Here is a 17,269-nt window from a genome sequence, read left to right on the forward strand (position 1 = left end):
GACAGGTCAACGAGAGGAGGAAAGTGATTTAGGTCAACGAGAGGAGGAAAGTGACTTAGGTTAAAGAGAGGAGGAAAGTGACTTAGGTCAAAGAGAGGAGGAAAGTGACTTAGGTCAAAGAGAGGAGGAAAGTGACTTAGGTCAAAGAGAGGAGGAAAGTGACTTAGGTCAAAGAGAGGAGGAAAGTGACTTAGGTTAAAGAGGAGGAAAGTGACTTAGGTCAAAGAGAGGAGGAAAGTGACTTAGGTCAAAGAGAGGAGGAAAGTGACTTAGGTCAAAGAGAGGAGGAAAGTGACTTAGGTCAACGAGAGGAGGAAAGTGACTAAGGTCAAAGAGAGGAGGAAAGTGACTTAGGTCAACGAGAGGAGGAAAGTGACTAAGGTCAAAGAGAGGAGGAAAGTGACTTAGGTCAACAATAAATGATAAATAATCCTGATAAAGATGATAAATGTCACGATAAATGTTGGAATGTCTCCCAGTTGATAATTGATAAATGAAGGCGAGGTTCGTTCTTGTGTAGATAAACGAGAGGGTGTATAAATGTGATAAATAAAGAGAAAAGATTTAAATTGATATTTGGTGAATAACTAATAGGAGAAAATAATAATTTAATCTACCTGAAAAGCTTGATTCATTTTTATTCAGTATGTAAATGTGATCAAATACTTTGTATATGAGAGAGTTGGGATTAATTACTTGATGAACTTGAGTTATATGACTAATAACTGATTAATGAGACATGATTGCTTAGTGCATAAACCTCCGTGAAATGAGTAATTGTAATTAACCTAAGATTATAAAGACATAACAAGAAAACAACGTGATTAATATGAGTTAAACGATGGATTAATGAATGATTAACAACAGGGGAATAAGAATATATAAGACTGTAAGCAACAGATGGTGATAGAGAGGCAAGATGAAGATAAATGGTAAATTACCGATAACTATAAATTGTCGATAAATGCATTTAGGAATAGAATATATATTATTTAGACAAAGAAATACATTCATAGACATTTGTAAATGAGAAAACAGTTAGAAAATTGATATTAAGAGACTCAGAAAAAGGATAAAGATGAAATTCATTAGAAAAAAAAAGGAAAGAAGACATTTATGAAATGGCTAAAAGAACCGCTTCAAGAACGCATGGATCCGGATCTTCCTCGCGAACGTAAACACAGCTGATGATGCACCTGGCCCTCTGGTGGTAAAGGGACGAAACCGCACATCAAAATACACCATTTCCAACCACCAATATTGACTAATGAGAGACTACAATTAACACAAAATGAGTTAGTAAAATATAAGGAATATTATAATATTCGATTATAGCCTTATATTCAAATAAGAAGCCATTTAAAGGTTGAATTACCATCACAGAATTTTCGCCTGTCAAAGTCTGCGTTTCTGACGTAGAAGACTTGTCTCTGTTAACGGTACGTCAAAACGTCATAACGGAATAAACAGGATGAAGATAAATCCTTCGTTAGGTCGGGATTACCGATAAATCGCCGTAGAATCAGTGGGATTTGTGGTTGGATCGGCCGGATTAGCCCACGAAGCTAAACTGGTGAACGGCTGGTTAAGCAGTTTAGAAATCTGTCTCTATTAAAAGCTCGTTAGATTAAAAAAAAAAAGAATGTTTGGACTTTGTTAACCATCAGACCGCGTTGTATAACTCTGGTGCACCAGCTGGGTTTTGGAATAAGCTGTTGCGCTATAACGAAGCTATAACGAAGTTGTACAGTCTTCGCTGTATATATATATATATATATATATATATATATATATATATATATATATATATATATATATATTCCTATGAGTCCACGGGGGAAAATGAAACACGATAAGTTGCCAAGTGCACTTTCGTGTCATAATCACATCATCATCAGGGGAGACACAAGAGAGAAATATAACAGTCAGTTGATATACATCGAAGTGACGAAACTAGGACGCCATTTGGTTAACATGTGGTTGTTATGTTTCTCTCTTGTGTCTCCCCTGATGATGTGATTATGACACGAAAGTGCACTTGGGAACTTATCCTGTTTCATCTTCCCCCGTGGACTCATAGGAATATACTTGATCATGCACAAAATTGTGATCCTTTCCACTACATATATATATATATATATATATATATATATATATATATATATATATATATATATATATTTTTTTTTTTTTTTTTTTTTTTTTTTTTTTTTATACTTTGTCGCTGTCTCCCGCGTTTGCGAGGTAGCGCAAGGAAACAGACGAAAGAAATGGCCCAACCCCCCCCCCATACACATGTACATACACACGTCCAGACACGCAAATATACATACCTACACAGCTTTCCATGGTTTACCCCAGACGCTTCACATGCCTTGCTTCAATCCACTGACAGCACGTCAACCCCTGTATACCACATGACTCCAATTCACTCTATTTCTTGCCCTCCTTTCACCCTCCTGCATGTTCAGGCCCCGATCACACAAAATCTTTTTCACTCCATCTTTCCACCTCCAATTTGGTCTCCCTCTTCTCCTCGTTCCCTCCACCTCCGACACATATATCCTCTTGGTCAATCTCTCCTCACTCATTCTCTCCATGTGCCCAAACCATTTCAAAACACCCTCTTCTGCTCTCTCGACCACGCTCTTTTTATTTCCACACATCTCTCTTACCCTTACGTTACTTACTCGATCAAACCACCTCACACCACACATTGTCCTCAAACATCTCATTTCCAGCACATCCATCCTCCTGCGCACATCTCTATCCATAGCCCACGCCTCGCAACCATACAGCATTGTTGGAACCACTATTCCCTCAAACATACCCATTTTTGATTTCCGAGATAATGTTCTCGACTTCCACACATTTTTCAAGGCTCCCAAAATTTTCGCCCCCTCCCCCACCCTATGATCCACTTCCGCTTCCATGGTTCCATCCGCTGACAGATCCACTCCCAGATATCTAAAACACTTCACTTCCTCCAGTTTTTCTCCATTCAAACTCACCTCCCAATTGACTTGACCCTCACCCCTACTGTACCTAATAACCTTGCTCTTATTCACATTTACTCTCAACTTTCTTCTTCCACACACTTTACCAAACTCAGTCACCAGCTTCTGCAGTTTCTCACATGAATCAGCCACCAGCGCTGTATCATCAGCGAACAACAATTGACTCACTTCCCAAGCTCTCTCATCCCCAACAGACTTCATACTTGCCCCTCTTTCCAGGACTCTTGCATTTACCTCCTTTACAACCCCATCCATAAACAAATTAAACAACCATGGAGACATCACACACCCCTGCCGCAAACCTACATTCACTGAGAACCAATCACTTTCCTCTCTTCCTACACGTACACATGCCTTACATATTTGTCTCTTTCTAGCGTTACCTCGTAAGCGATGGAAACGGCGATCTGATAGCCTAGTCTTGCGTACCCAACTTCTTCGTCAATGGTATCGGTTCGAATCCTGCTGTCAGAGGGCATTATGTGATAAATCATTTATTATATGATAAATCATTTATTATGTTATGGGATTTGCTTCGGGCTATTGTCCATGAGCTGCCAATGTTGTACAACATACAACCCTAAATCACAACTTAACGACCAATTTGAGATCTTAGTGTGAGAGGGAATTACAGTTGTTAATAGAAAATGGGAGACGTGGGGCTCATATTGGTGCAATTCGAATAGCCACCCCTTCACAACTGGTCGCTTTGAAAGGAAAACGGGAAGTTGGGGGGAGGGAGGGAGAAGAAAACGGAAACTGGGAGGGTGGGGTTTATGGGAAGTGGGGTAGAAAACGGAAACTGGGTGTGGTAGAAAACGGAAACTGGGTGTGGGGGTTGTTTATATAGGGGAGACTTAACTCAACCACCTGTCTAATTAGACAGGTGGTTAACGAGACCCATGGAGTTTCTAACCACCTGTCTAATTAGACAGGTGGTTAACTAGACCCATGGAGTTTCTAATGGGTAATTAAGAGATCACAAACACTTAGTGTGATTAAAAGACTTAGATAAAAGAGGACGATTTATGCACACAATGTCGTAGAGTTTATGGATGAATGCCGAGAGGGGGAAGACAGTGCTAAGTGGCCACTGCTTAAGGCCGACGGTGACATTATTAATGTGTGGCAATGATATGATAACGCCCCCCCTCTACCCCCTCTCCAGCTCCCGTTTTCTGTCATTGTGAAACAGGTTGGGTTGAGGAGGATCTTGTGTGCGTTCGACATTTTCTTTCATTTTCTCTCTCTTTTTTTCCGTGGAGAGAGAGAGAGAGAGAGAGAGAGAGAGAGAGAGAGAGAGAGAGAGAGAGAGAGAGAGAGAGAGCAGCAGCAACAGAAGTCAGAACGGCGCAACAGACGCAACAACAACAACAAAAAACGGGAGCAACAGAGACGAGGAGGAAGGTGATGGGGGAAGGGGACACATCACAACACAACGGGAGCAACAGAGACGAGGTAGATGTTGATGGGGGAAGGGGACACATCACAACACAAACGGGAGCAACAGAGACGAGGAGGAAGGTGATGGGGGAAGGGGACACATCACAACACAAACGGGAACAACAGAGACGAGGAAGGTGATGGAGGAAGGGGGACACATCACAACACAACGGGAGCAACAGAGACGAGGAAGGTGATGGGGGAAGGGGACACATCACAATACAAACGGGAACAACAGAGACGAGGAAGGTGGTGATGGGGGAAGGGGGACACATCACAACACAACGGGAGCAACAGAGACGAAGAGGAAGGTGATGGGGGAAGGGGACACATCACAACACAAACGGGAGCAACAGAGACGAGGAAGGCCACAACAGTACACTCACCTACAACATCTTTGACAGTGGCGCGCTCGCTACATGTGAGGAAGTGGTTGTAGAAGCTGACCATCACAACCCCGCCGTTGATAGCCTGACGGAGTAACAACAGTGTAGTCTCAGTGGGTTGTGAGAATACAACAGTGTGGTCTCAGTGGGTTGTGAGAATACAACAGTGTAGTCTCAGTGGGTTGTGAGAATACAACAGTGTGGTCTCAGTGGGTTGTGTATGCCTCGTGTGTTCATCGAGTGTATGTCTCGTGCGTGGTACGTCTCATCAGAAGACGTACCACTCTCCCTCCCTCCCTCCTTCCCTTTCTCCCTCCCTCCCTCCCTCAGGAGACGCACCCCTCTCCCTCCCTCCCTCCCTCCCTCCCTCCCTCCCTCCCTCCCTCCCTCCCTCCCTCCCTCCCTCCCTCCTTCCCTCCCTCCCTCCCTCAGGAGACGCACCACTCTCCCTCCCTCCCTCCCTCCCTCCCTCAGGAGACGCACCACTCTCCCTCCCTCCCTCCCTCCCTCAGGAGACGCACCACTCTCCCTCCCTCCCTCCCTCAGGAGACGCACCACTCTCCCTCCCTCCCTCCCTCAGTAGACGTACCACCTTCCTAAGGACGTCGTCTGGTACGTTCCTGGGGTTTCTGCAGAGCGCGTAGACGGAGGAGTGGCTGAAGATGACGGGTGCGCGAGACGCATCCAGCGCTGCCTTCATCGTGGCCTGAGAGACATGTGAGAGATCCACCAGCAGACCCAACCTGTTCATCTCTCTCACAACAGCCTGGTGGGGGAGAGATGGGAGAGATGTGTGAGAGATGGGAGAGTTAGCCCCAGCTGGTTCATCCCTCTCACTACCGCCTGGGTGAGAGAGATGTGAGAGATAGCCCCAGCTGGTTCATCTCTCTCACAACAGCCTGGTGGGGGAGAGATGTGTGAGATGGGAGAGATAGCCCCAGCTGGTTCATCTGTCTCACTACCGTCTGAGGGAGAGATGTGAGAGAGACACCCCCCCTCTCAAGCAGCACCAGCTGGTACACCTCTGGAAGAGGGTGTGTGTTCCAGGCTCAGCTGGAAATGCCCCAGCTGGTACACCTCTGGAAGAGGGTGTGTGTTCCAGGCTCAGCTGGAAATGCCCCAGCTGGTACACCTCTGGAAGAGGGTGTGTGTTCCAGGCTCAGCTGGAATGCCCCAGCTGGTACACCTCTGGAAGAGAGGGTGTGTGTTCCAGGCTCAGCTGGAATGCCCCAGCTGGTACACCTCTGGAAGAGAGGGTGTGTGTTCCAGGCTCAGCTGGAATGCCCCAGCTGGTACACCTCTGGAAGAGGGTGTGTGTTCCAGGCTCAGCTGGAATGCCCCAGCTGGTACACCTCTGGAAGAGGGTGTGTGTTCCAGGCTCAGCTGGAAATGCCCCAGCTGGTGCACCTCTGGAAGAGGGTGTGTGTTCCAGGCTCAGCTGGAATGCCCCAGCTGGTGCACCTCTGGAAGAGAGGGTGTGTTCCAGGCTCAGCTGGAAATGCCCCAGCTGGTGCACCTCTGGAAGACTGGACTAGTCGAGTGCTCGTCGCTTTGTGTCCAGTCATCCCAAGATGATGTCCCAGGGAGTGGGACATGTCCCAGGGAGTGGGACATGTCCCAGGGAGTGGGACATGTCCCCCATCCCTAACAGGCCTAGTGAGGCTGCCTGGGATGTCCCGGGATGTCCCGGGATGTCCATGTCCCGGGATGTGGTCTTCACTCACACGAAGGTGTTGGTCACTGTGTGTCGTCCAGGATCACTCTCACTCACCATCCTGCCACTCTCACTCACCATCCTGCCACTCTCACTCACCATCCTGCCACTCTCACTCACCATCCTGCCACTCTCACTCACCATCCTGCCACTCTCACTCACCATTCTGCCACTCTCACTCACCATCCTGCCACTCTCACTCACCATCCTGCCACTCTCACTCACCATCCTGCCACTCTCACTCACCATCCTGCCACTCTCACTCACCATCCTGCCACTCTCACTCACCATCCTGCCACTCTCACTCACCATCCTATCACTCTCACTCACCATCCTGCCACTCTCACTCACCATCCTGCCACTCTCACTCACCATCCTGCCACTCTCACTCACCATCCTGCCACTCTCACTCACCATCCTGCCACTCTCACTCACCATCCTGCCACTCTCACTCACCATCCTATCACTCTCACTCACCATCCTGCCACTCTCACTCACCATCCTGCCACTCTCACTCACCATCCTGCCACTCTCACTCACCATCCTGCCACTCTCACTCACCATTCTGCCACTCTCACTCACCATCCTGCCACTCTCACTCACCATCCTGCCACTCTCACTCACCATCCTACCACTCTCACTCACCATCCTGCCACTCTCCCTCACCATCCTGCCACTCTCCCTCGCTATTCTGCTACTCTCCCTCACCATCCTGCTACTCTCCCTCACCATCCTGCCCCTCTCCCTCACTTGTGAGTGTCCAGGACGTGGGAGAGGACGTGGCTCGTCGTCCACTCTGCTTTAAGACACACGACTTTGGATGAGTGGGGAGGGGCGCCAGGGAGACCCCCCCCCCCCCCTTATTCATCTCAGGGAGACGCCAAGGGAGAAGAGGAAGAGGAGGGGAGGAAGAGGAGGGGAGGAAGAGGAGGGGAGGAAGAGGAGGAGAGGGAAGAGGAGGAGAGGGAAGAGGAGATGGATGGAAGAGGAAGAGAATGATTCTGATGACGAGAAAGGGAACCTTGGTGTGGAATGTGGAATGTGGAAACTTACCAGGAATACCCAAGTCTGCCTCTAAAGAAAATGGGTGTCCTGTTTAGACGCTGAAAATTTCCCGTTTTTTTTTTTTTTCTTTTTCTTCCTCTGAACAATTATGTTTCCATTCAGAGCAAGGACTCTTCCGTCCTTGTATGGAGTACTGCCCTCACATCTGGGGTGGTTCTAACTCTACATAGTCGACATAGGCAGAGTCCAATGTACTCCAACCCATCAACTCTCCTTGTTTGATCCATTCCGTCATGTAATTACTGTACGGGCCGTTGGTAATTGAAGGGAAGGGTCGCTACGATGTCTGTCTTTTCCCTTACAGGGCTAAACTTTGGAACTCTTTGCCTTCTTGTGTCTTTTTCCTTCCATCTTACCACACACAAAAAAGGACTTTAACAGATTTTATATTATCCTTCAAGACTTATACACTCAATTTTCTTCCCTTTTCCTTCCTTTCATTTCTGTATCTGGTCATTCCATTTAAGCCCCCCTTCCCCCTTCCCCCTTCCCCCTTCCTCCAAACGAGACTGTTGTCCATGATTGGAACTTGGAGTATGGTAAACAATGGGAGGGTCAGCTTCTTCTGTGAAAAGAGGCGAGGTAGCTTGTATGTGTGTGTGTGTGTGTGTGTGTGTGTGTGTGTGTAGTGGAGCGTTGTGATAATGCAACAAGATTAAGTCACTGGCTTAAGATATCCATTAAGTTCAAACCGTTTTCTATGAATGAAGTGTGTCCATATCCCGTGTTCTGTATTAAGACATCGGATTTCTTTCGTGTTGAGCCCAACCTTCGTGCTGACTTCGTGGTAGCATTGATGGGAAGAGACTTAAAGATATTAGATTCCAATCACATTGGACACAAGACATCTGTTCATCATCAACACACAGACGTACATAACCCCCCACCACCGCCATACAGCTCTTTGATGGCCGGCCAATTGGACGTGATGCCGTTTTAGGACAGATTGGACTCGTCCCTCCACAAGCTAACGAGTTCGCCATTTCTGGACAGGAGGAACGCGTCACTGACCCACCCAGACCTGGTTCACGAAGGTCAGAGAGGATCAGACGAGGCTAACCTCACCTCATCTTCACATCTGGACAATAATCGTCTCGCTTCACCTAACTTTGTGTATTTCGTGATGGACATATTATCCCTCCCATGTTTAATGTTTTTTCTCGTTTTTCCCTTATTTTGACCTGTTTATTTATGTTTTGTTTGCGTTTTACATATCCAAGTTTTGGGACGACCTTTTTTTTTCTTCTCATTTTTGTAGATTCCTTATGATGCCTTAGTGAAGGCGAAAATTTCGATTGAAATAGAATGGAGAGCTATGGACAATTGGTGTTTGTGTAATGACTTTATGATAGAATAATACTGAGAGAAAATCGATAACATAAGAAAAAAATATCAATAACGTAAGAAAGTGAGAATAAGTTTATAATTTGGAATCATCAAAGGGTGAAAGTAAGCTTAAGATAATTATGTAATCATCAAAGGGTGAAAGTAAGCTTAAGATAATTATGAAATCATCAAAGGGTGAAAATAGCTTAAGATAATTATGTAATCATTAAAGGGTGAAGGTAAGCTTATGATAATTATGTAAACATAAAAGGTGAAATTAAGCTTAAGATAATTATGTAATCATTAAATGGGGAAATTAAGCTGAAGATAATTATGTAATCATTAAAGGTTGAAATTAAGCTTAAGATAATTATGTAATCATTAAAGGGTGAAATTAAGCTTAAGATAATTATGTAATCATTAAATGGCGGAAGTAAGCTTACGATAATTATGTAATAAAGGGTGAAATTAAGCTTAAGATAATTATGTAATCATTAAAGAGTGAAATTAAGCTTAAGATGATTATATAATCATTAAAGAGTGAAATTAAGCTTAAGATAATTATATAATCATTAAAGAATGAAATTAAACTTAAGATAATTATATAATCATTAAAGAGTGAAATTAAGCTTAAGATAATTATATAATCATTAAGGAGTGAAATTACGCTTAAGGTAATTATGTAATCATCAAAGAATAGACATGAATTATATAGTATCAATAGATGAAATATAAGTGAATCTTGGCTTCTCTGATCACGTCATCACAGATGACATCCTGTGGAAAATAGACAGCCACTGAAGTCAGTGGAAGATACGTCACCTTCTGGATTATATGGGGGGTAAGGGGGGGTGATGGATGACGTCAGGTGATGGGTGACGTCGGCTAGTGGATGAGGGGAAACTGGTTGATGATGTCAGCTGCCGAGTGATAAGAACTGGTAGATGATGTCATTTGATAGGTGATATCACTTGACAGATACGCTTAAGCTGGAAGCTGACTGACATCAATCTGTGGATGTCTCTTAGTGTATTGCATGATGGATGATGTCATCTTGTGGTGTCTGTAAGCCGGGCGATGATGCTCGTTAATGTCACCTGGGTGATGTCATTTGCGTGATGTCACTTGGGTGACGTCATTTGGGTGATATCACTTGGATGATGTCACTTGGGTGATGTTACTTGGGTGAAGTCACCTGGATGATGTCACTTGGGTGATGTAATTACGGGTGATATCACTCGGGTGATGTCACCTGGGTAATGTCACCTGGGTGATGTCACTTGGATGATGTCGCTTGGGTGATGTCATCTGGGTGATATCACCTGGGTGATGTCACTTGGGTGATCAGATAACATCACCTATTGGGATGAAGTCATGATGTCACTGGCTAGATTACCCAATTGGCGAATGATATTAACAAAGAAATGACATCACTAGCATGACATCAGGGACTCATCTACTGTGTAACATCAGATGTCAGATGACATCCCCAGCATGACATCAGGGACTCATCTAATGTATAACATCAGATGTCAGATGACAGATGACATCACCAGCATGACATCAGGGACTCATCTACTGTATAACATCAGATGTCAGATGACATCACCTGCGGATGATGTCAGGGGATGAGTGGATGAATCAGTGGCGCTCATACGATACTCACCTTGCCGAAGCGGGTGAGTCCTTTGGGTGAGTCTGGGTCATCCATGTCTGCTTCGCTGGCCCTGGCGCACTCAGCCCTGGAGAGCAAGACGCATTTTAGTGCACAGTACTCACCGAGGAAGTACTCAATTAAAACGAATGTACTCAGATAATGTACTCAGAGGATGAATGATGAGTTATTATGTACTCAGTGTACTCAAAGGATGAATAATGAGGTCAAATGTACTCAGATAATGTACTCAGAGGATGAATGATGAGTTATTATGTACTCAGTGTACTCAAAGGATTAATAATGAGTTCATATGTACTCAGTGTGCTCAAAGGATGAATAATGAGTTTGAATGTACTCAGATAATGTACTCAAAGGATGAATAATGAGTTATTATGTACTCAGTGTACTCAAAGGATGAATAATGAGTTCATATGTACTCAGTGTGCTCAAAGGATGAATAATGAGTTTGAATGTACTCAGATAATGTACTCAAAGGATGAATAATGAGTTATTATGTACTCAGTGTACTCAAAGGATGAATAATGAGTTTGAATGTACTCAGTGTACTCAAAGGATGAATAATGAGTTCAAATGTACTCAGATAATGTACTCAAAGGATAAATAATGAGTTCAAATGTACTCAAGTGTACTCAAAGGATGAATAATGAGTTCAAATGTACTCAGACAATGTACTCAAAGGATCAGTACTGAGTTCAAAATGTCCACAGGTCAAATTGAAGATTTTCCAAACGGACGCAAGACGCGTCGAAGGTAATTCAAATCAAAACAGACAATTCTGATGTACTAAGTTCATTCGCAGATTCTTATCTGTGCAAAATACAGGCAAATATGACCTTAAGTTCATAGATCACTTTGAACTTTTCCATTTGATTACTTACTAAGGGCTCGAACCCAGGACCTTTCCATTGTGGTCGGGAACGCAAAGGTCCTGGGTTCGAGTCCTGGCTTTTGGAGGAGGGTATTATGTGTTTTATGAAACTGGAACTCACCAGGGTGTGCTGCAGGTGTGGGTCAAGGTCAGGTAGCGAACACCTAGGTCTCGCAGTGCACGCAGAACGCCCAGGGAGTTCTGAATGGCGTGGCCACCTTCCACGCCAATCAGACTGGCTATGCGTCCTTCCCTGAACGCTGCTTCAAGCTCTGATGGGCAGACGAAATGGAATCAGGGCGTGGTTCACTACCCATCAATTGTGATGTACTGTCTGGTCGTATATGGTCGACACATCTGTCTGGTCGTATATGGTCGGCACATCTGTCTGGTCGTACATGGTCGACACATATGTCTGGTCGTATATGGTCGGCACATCTTTCTGGTCGTATATGGTCGACACATCTGTCTGGTCGTATATGGTCGACACATCTGTCTGGTCGTATATGGTCGACACATCTGTCTGGTCGTATATGGTCGACACATCTGTCTGGTCGTATATGGTAGACACATCTGTCTTATATCGTCTGGTCGTATATGGTCGACACATCTGTCTGGTCGTATATGGTCGACACATCTGTCTTATATCGTCTGGTCGTATATGGTCGACACATCTGTCTTGTATCCTCTGGTCGTATGGTCAACACATCTGACTGGTCGTATATGGTCGACACATCTGTCTGGTCGCATATGGTCGGCACATCTGTCTTATATCCTCTGGTCGTATATGGTCGACACATCTGTCTGGTCGTATATGGTCGACACATCTGTCTTATATCGTCTGGTCGTATATGGTCGACACATCTGTCTTGTATCCTCTGGTCGTATGGTCAACACATCTGTCTGGTCGTATATGGTCGACACATCTGTCTGGTCGTATATGGTCGACACATCTGTCTTATATCCTCTGGTCGTATATGGTCGACACATCAACCAGCTGCCAAACAGATCAGCCAAGGAGGAGATGGCATGAAAAAAATATCTACCAGAAGCTACATCAAGTCTGCCAGTGAACCACTGGTTAGACTTTGGAAATGGCCACTGGTGAAGAGTGGCTGGGTGTACCTCAAACCTCAGAGTGTATTTGATATTCCATTCACCAGAATGTGATAATTACACTGATTACTTTATAAATATAATTACCTTTTAATGATTACTTAATGTATACAGTAATCGTTTGTTGAGAATCATTCAGTAATGAGGGCAACTATAAAATTTCGAGACACCAATCTCCAACCCCGTGTCATGTGAGTGTTACTAATACTATGATCATAAAACCTGCCACCAGGGAAAAAGGCAGTGTGGGGTCTATGATCATAAAACCTGCCACCAGGGAAAAAGGCAGTGTGGGGTCTATGATCATAAAACCTGCCACTAGGGAAAAAGGCAGTGTGGGATCTATGATCATAAAACCTGCCACCAGGGAAAAAGGCAGTGTGGGGTCTATGATCATAAAACCTGCCACCAGGGAAAAAGGCAGTGTGGGGTCTATCATCATAAAACCTGCCACTAGGGAAAAAGGCAGTGTGGGGTCTATGATCATAAAACCTGCCACTAGGGAAAAGGCAGTATGGGGTCTATGATCATAAAACCTGCCACCAGGGGAAAAGGCAGTGTGGTATCTATGATCATAAAACCTGCCACTAGGGAAAAAGGCAGTGTGGGGTCTATGATCATAAAACCTGCCACTAGGGAAAAAGGCAGTGTGGGGTCTATGATCATAAAACCTGCCATCAGGGGAAAAGGCAGTGTGGGGTCTATGATCATAAAACCTGCCACCAGAGAAAAAGGCAGTGTGGGGTCTATTATCATAAAACCTGCCACCAGGGAAAAAGGCAGTGTGGGGTCTATGATCATAAAACCTGCCACCAGGGAAAAAGGCAGTTTGGGGTCTATCATCATAAAACCTGCCACTAGGGAAAAAGGCAGTGTGGGGCCTATGATCATAAAACTTGCCACCAGAGAAAAAGGCAGTGTGGGGTCTATCATCATAAAACCTGCCACCAGGGAAAAAGGCAGTGTGGGGTCTATGATCATAAAACCTGCCACTAGGGAAAAAGGCAGTGTGGGGTCTATGATCATAAAACCTGCCATCAGGGAAAAGGCAGTGTGGGGTCTATCATCATAAAACCTGCCACCAGGGAAAAAGGCAGTGTGGGGTCTATGATCATAAAACCTGCCACCAGGGAAAAAGGCAGTGTGGGGTCTATCATCATAAAACCTGCCACCAGGGAAAAAGGCAGTGTGGGGTCTATCATCATAAAACCTGCCACCAGGGAAAAAGGCAGTGTGGGGTCTATGATCATAAAACCTGCCACTAGGGAAAAAGGCAGTGTGGGGATCTATGATCATAAAACCTGCCACTAGGGAAAAATGCAGTGTGGGGTCTATGATCATAAAACCTGCCACCAGGGAAAAAGGCAGTGTGGGGTCTATGATCATAAAACCTGCCACTAGGGAAAAAGGCAGTGTGGGGTCTATGATCATAAAACCTTTCACTAGGGAAAAAGGCAGTGTGGGGTCTATGATCATAAAACCTGCCACTAGGGAAAAAGGCAGTGTGGGGTCTATGATCATAAAACCTGCCACTAGGGAAAAAGGCAGTGTGGTATCTATGATCATAAAACCTGCCACTAGGGAAAAAGGCAGTGTGGGGTCTATGATCATAAAACCTGCCACTAGGGAAAAAGGCAGTGTGGGATCTATGATTATAAAACCTGCCACTAGGGAAAAAGGGAGTGTGGGGTCTATTATCATAAAACCTGCCACCAGGGAAAAAGGCAGTGTGGGGTCTATGATCATAAAACCTGCCACTAGGGAAAAAGGCAGTGTGGGGTCTATGATCATAAAACCTGCCACTAGGGAAAAAGGCAGTGTGGGGTCTATCATCATAAAACCTGCCACCAGGGTAAAAGGCAGTGTGGGGTCTATGATCATAAAACCTGCCACTAGGGTAAAAGGCAGTGTGGGGTCTATGATCATAAAACCTGCCACTAGGGTCAAAGGCAGTGTGGGGTCTATGATCATAAAACCTGCCACTAGGGAAAAAGGCAGTGTGGGATCTATGATCATAAAACCTGCCACTAGGGAAAAAGGCAGTGTGGGGTCTATGATCATAAAACCTGCCACTAGGGTAAAAGGCAGTGTGGGGTCTATGATCATAAAACCTGCCACTAGGGAAAAAGGCAGTGTGGGATCTATGATCATAAAACCTGCCACTAGGGAAAAAGGCAGTGTGGGGTCTATGATCATAAAACCTGCCACTAGGGTAAAAGGCAGTGTGGGATCTATGATCATAAAACCTGCCACTAGGGAAAAAGGCAGTGTGGGATCTATGATCATAAAACCTGCCACTAGGGAAAAAGGCAGTGTGGGATCTATGATCATAAAACCTGCCACTAGGGAAAAAGGCAGTGTGGGGTCTATGATCATAAAACCTGCCACTAGGGTAAAAGGCAGTGTGGGGTCTATGATCATAAAACCTGCCACTAGGGTAAAAGGCAGTGTGGGATCGCTGGGAGAAGCGGTCCACACAGAAGTCCAAACGCAATCGTGAAAGACAACCTTGGGATTGGGGGCGTAGTGTAATCACCGGGGTTAATCGCTTGTTTGCGCAGCCTGATTGATGATGTGGGTCGAACACCGGACCTTGTATTCCCCCCACAGGCCCCCCACACACAGTCCCCCCCACTCCCACAGACCCTCCGTTCATGAGACCCTCCCACACCGTGTGTCAACGCCCTCTGCTCTCTCCTGGGACATGGAAACCCCATGACATATGTACGCCAAGGGGAGGTTCGTGGGACACGAACCAGGGATAGTGCTGGGATGGTTTGGGACAGGGATAGTGTTGGGATGGTTTGGGACAGGGATAGCAGCCAGTGAGGGGCGCGGGAGGTCCCCAAATATCCCGGAATGTAACAGGTGGTTTGATCCAGATAACAATGCAATATGGTCTCTGGGAGCCAACCATGAATGAACTTATGCCACGCCTCTCATCCCTGTATTGTAGTGGTAAGGTTAACTGCCAGTTAGTCGAACAAGACGCTCGTGTGTCAACCCTCGTAGACTTGAACTCCCTAAGGGCAGTGAGGGAAGGCCCTTGGCGTGGCAGTGATAAAGCTAAGGCCAGCCCTTAGCGTCTAAGGTGGGTCGGTGTGATGAAGGAACACGAATTCATGCAAACCTTTGACCTCTGAACAATTATTGCCCCCATTTCGCTGCTTTCTTGTTCATCTTCCTGTCTATATTTCCCCTTTTATAGAATCTATAGCGATCCTTCCCACCTTAAGACTTGGCCAGAAAACCCCCCCACACTTCACCAACCCCCCCACACTTCACCAACCCCCCCACACTTCACCAAACCCTGGCGAACAGTATAGAAAATCCATATTTCCCCCACACACCACCTCATCTCCCCACACACATGAAACCCGTCTTAACTAACACAGTGGCTTCCTCTCTCTCTCACACAACACACAGATATACTGATGAAACACTCGTGAACAATGGACTCTAAATTGAACACTTCCTTTGAACAGGCAAGACTTCAAAAACCACTTAAATTAATGAGAGGATCTTCCTTCTGAGCTTACGTCTCACATAGTTTCAAACCTTCTCATAAAATACTTTAACCTTTACATACTTTTAGTTACGCACTCCCCTAACCCTTCAAACCCACCTAAATGGACTTCCTCTCCTTCCCCAAATTTCTGCCGTCTTTGGCGTCCAAACTCTTTGGACATTTTACTCCGCAATAGAATCAACATGAACACCTCACTCTTATCCACCGAACATGGGTTCCAGACCCAATCCTTCCACCTTAACTCCACACAGATCCCCCAGTGGCACACGTCCGAAATGGCCTTAACCAACCACAGCCCCCTTCCCGCACACTTCCAGTCACAATAACCATTAACAAAGCATTTGACACTGACACCCGACGCAGTGTCGCATAACATGTCCCGAACACCACTTTCCACCACCGTGACATGAATTACCTGGTCCATCCACTTCACGGCCGGCGGGGGGGGGGGGGGGGGGGGGGGTCACTCATAAAGGCTTCGTTAGGAAACATAAACAAACACTTGACACTGGACTACCCCCAGTGAACCGTGCTGTCGCCAACGCTGTTCTTCCACGACCCTCCACCACCTCTCGAACACCATAGTGTGGAAGTCCCCTCACCCGAGATGACATCCTCGCGTGACATCACCTCGTTAGACGTTACCCAGGCGAGGTCAAGCATCCTAAACTAGCCTCGCTTGTCTAACCACCCAAAGGCAATTAGAATCAAGTTTAAGACCAGATGAAACGGAGCATTTAACAGTCGCCAGCTGACTGCGAAGCACAAACATTCAAGTTAATGTTGTGGGTGTGTGTGTGTGTGTGTGTGTGTGTGTGTGTGTGTGTGTGTGTGTGTGTGTGTGTGTGCGTCTCATAAACATGAATATATGCATGATGTCTCTACTCCTATGTATGATATGCACACACACACACACACACACACACACACACACCAGTGTGAGCCAGGTGGCTTGATGGAGGTGGTGCTGTCACAGCTGGTTCTGGCTCAGGTGGTGCCGTCACAGCTGCTTCTGGCACAGGTGGTATTGTCACAGCTGGTTCTGGCACAGGTGGTATTGTCACAGCTGGTTCTGGCATAGGTAGTATTGTCACAGCTGGTTCTGGCTCAGGTAGTATTGTCACAGC

At 45.7% G+C, this 17,269-nt stretch overlaps 1 protein-coding gene across 2 annotated transcripts in view; it reads right to left on the reverse strand.

Moving 5' to 3' along the window:
- The window catches only part of LOC139745890 (dipeptidase 1-like), a 126,908-nt gene that overhangs the window by 15,060 nt on the left and 94,579 nt on the right, over positions 1–17,269 (reverse strand). For both annotated transcript variants that reach the window (XM_071656538.1, XM_071656537.1), the window contains exons 8-11: positions 11,619–11,769; positions 10,618–10,693; positions 5,436–5,612; positions 4,847–4,931 (exon numbers count right to left, since the gene is read on the reverse strand). In XM_071656538.1, the coding sequence (XP_071512639.1) occupies positions 4,847–4,931; positions 5,436–5,612; positions 10,618–10,693; positions 11,619–11,769 (489 nt within the window). The remainder of the gene's footprint in view (positions 1–4,846; positions 4,932–5,435; positions 5,613–10,617; positions 10,694–11,618; positions 11,770–17,269) is intronic.

The sequence above is a fragment of the Panulirus ornatus genome, chromosome 63 (assembly GCF_036320965.1).
Source record: "Panulirus ornatus isolate Po-2019 chromosome 63, ASM3632096v1, whole genome shotgun sequence".
Taxonomy (NCBI): Eukaryota; Metazoa; Arthropoda; class Malacostraca; order Decapoda; family Palinuridae; genus Panulirus; species Panulirus ornatus.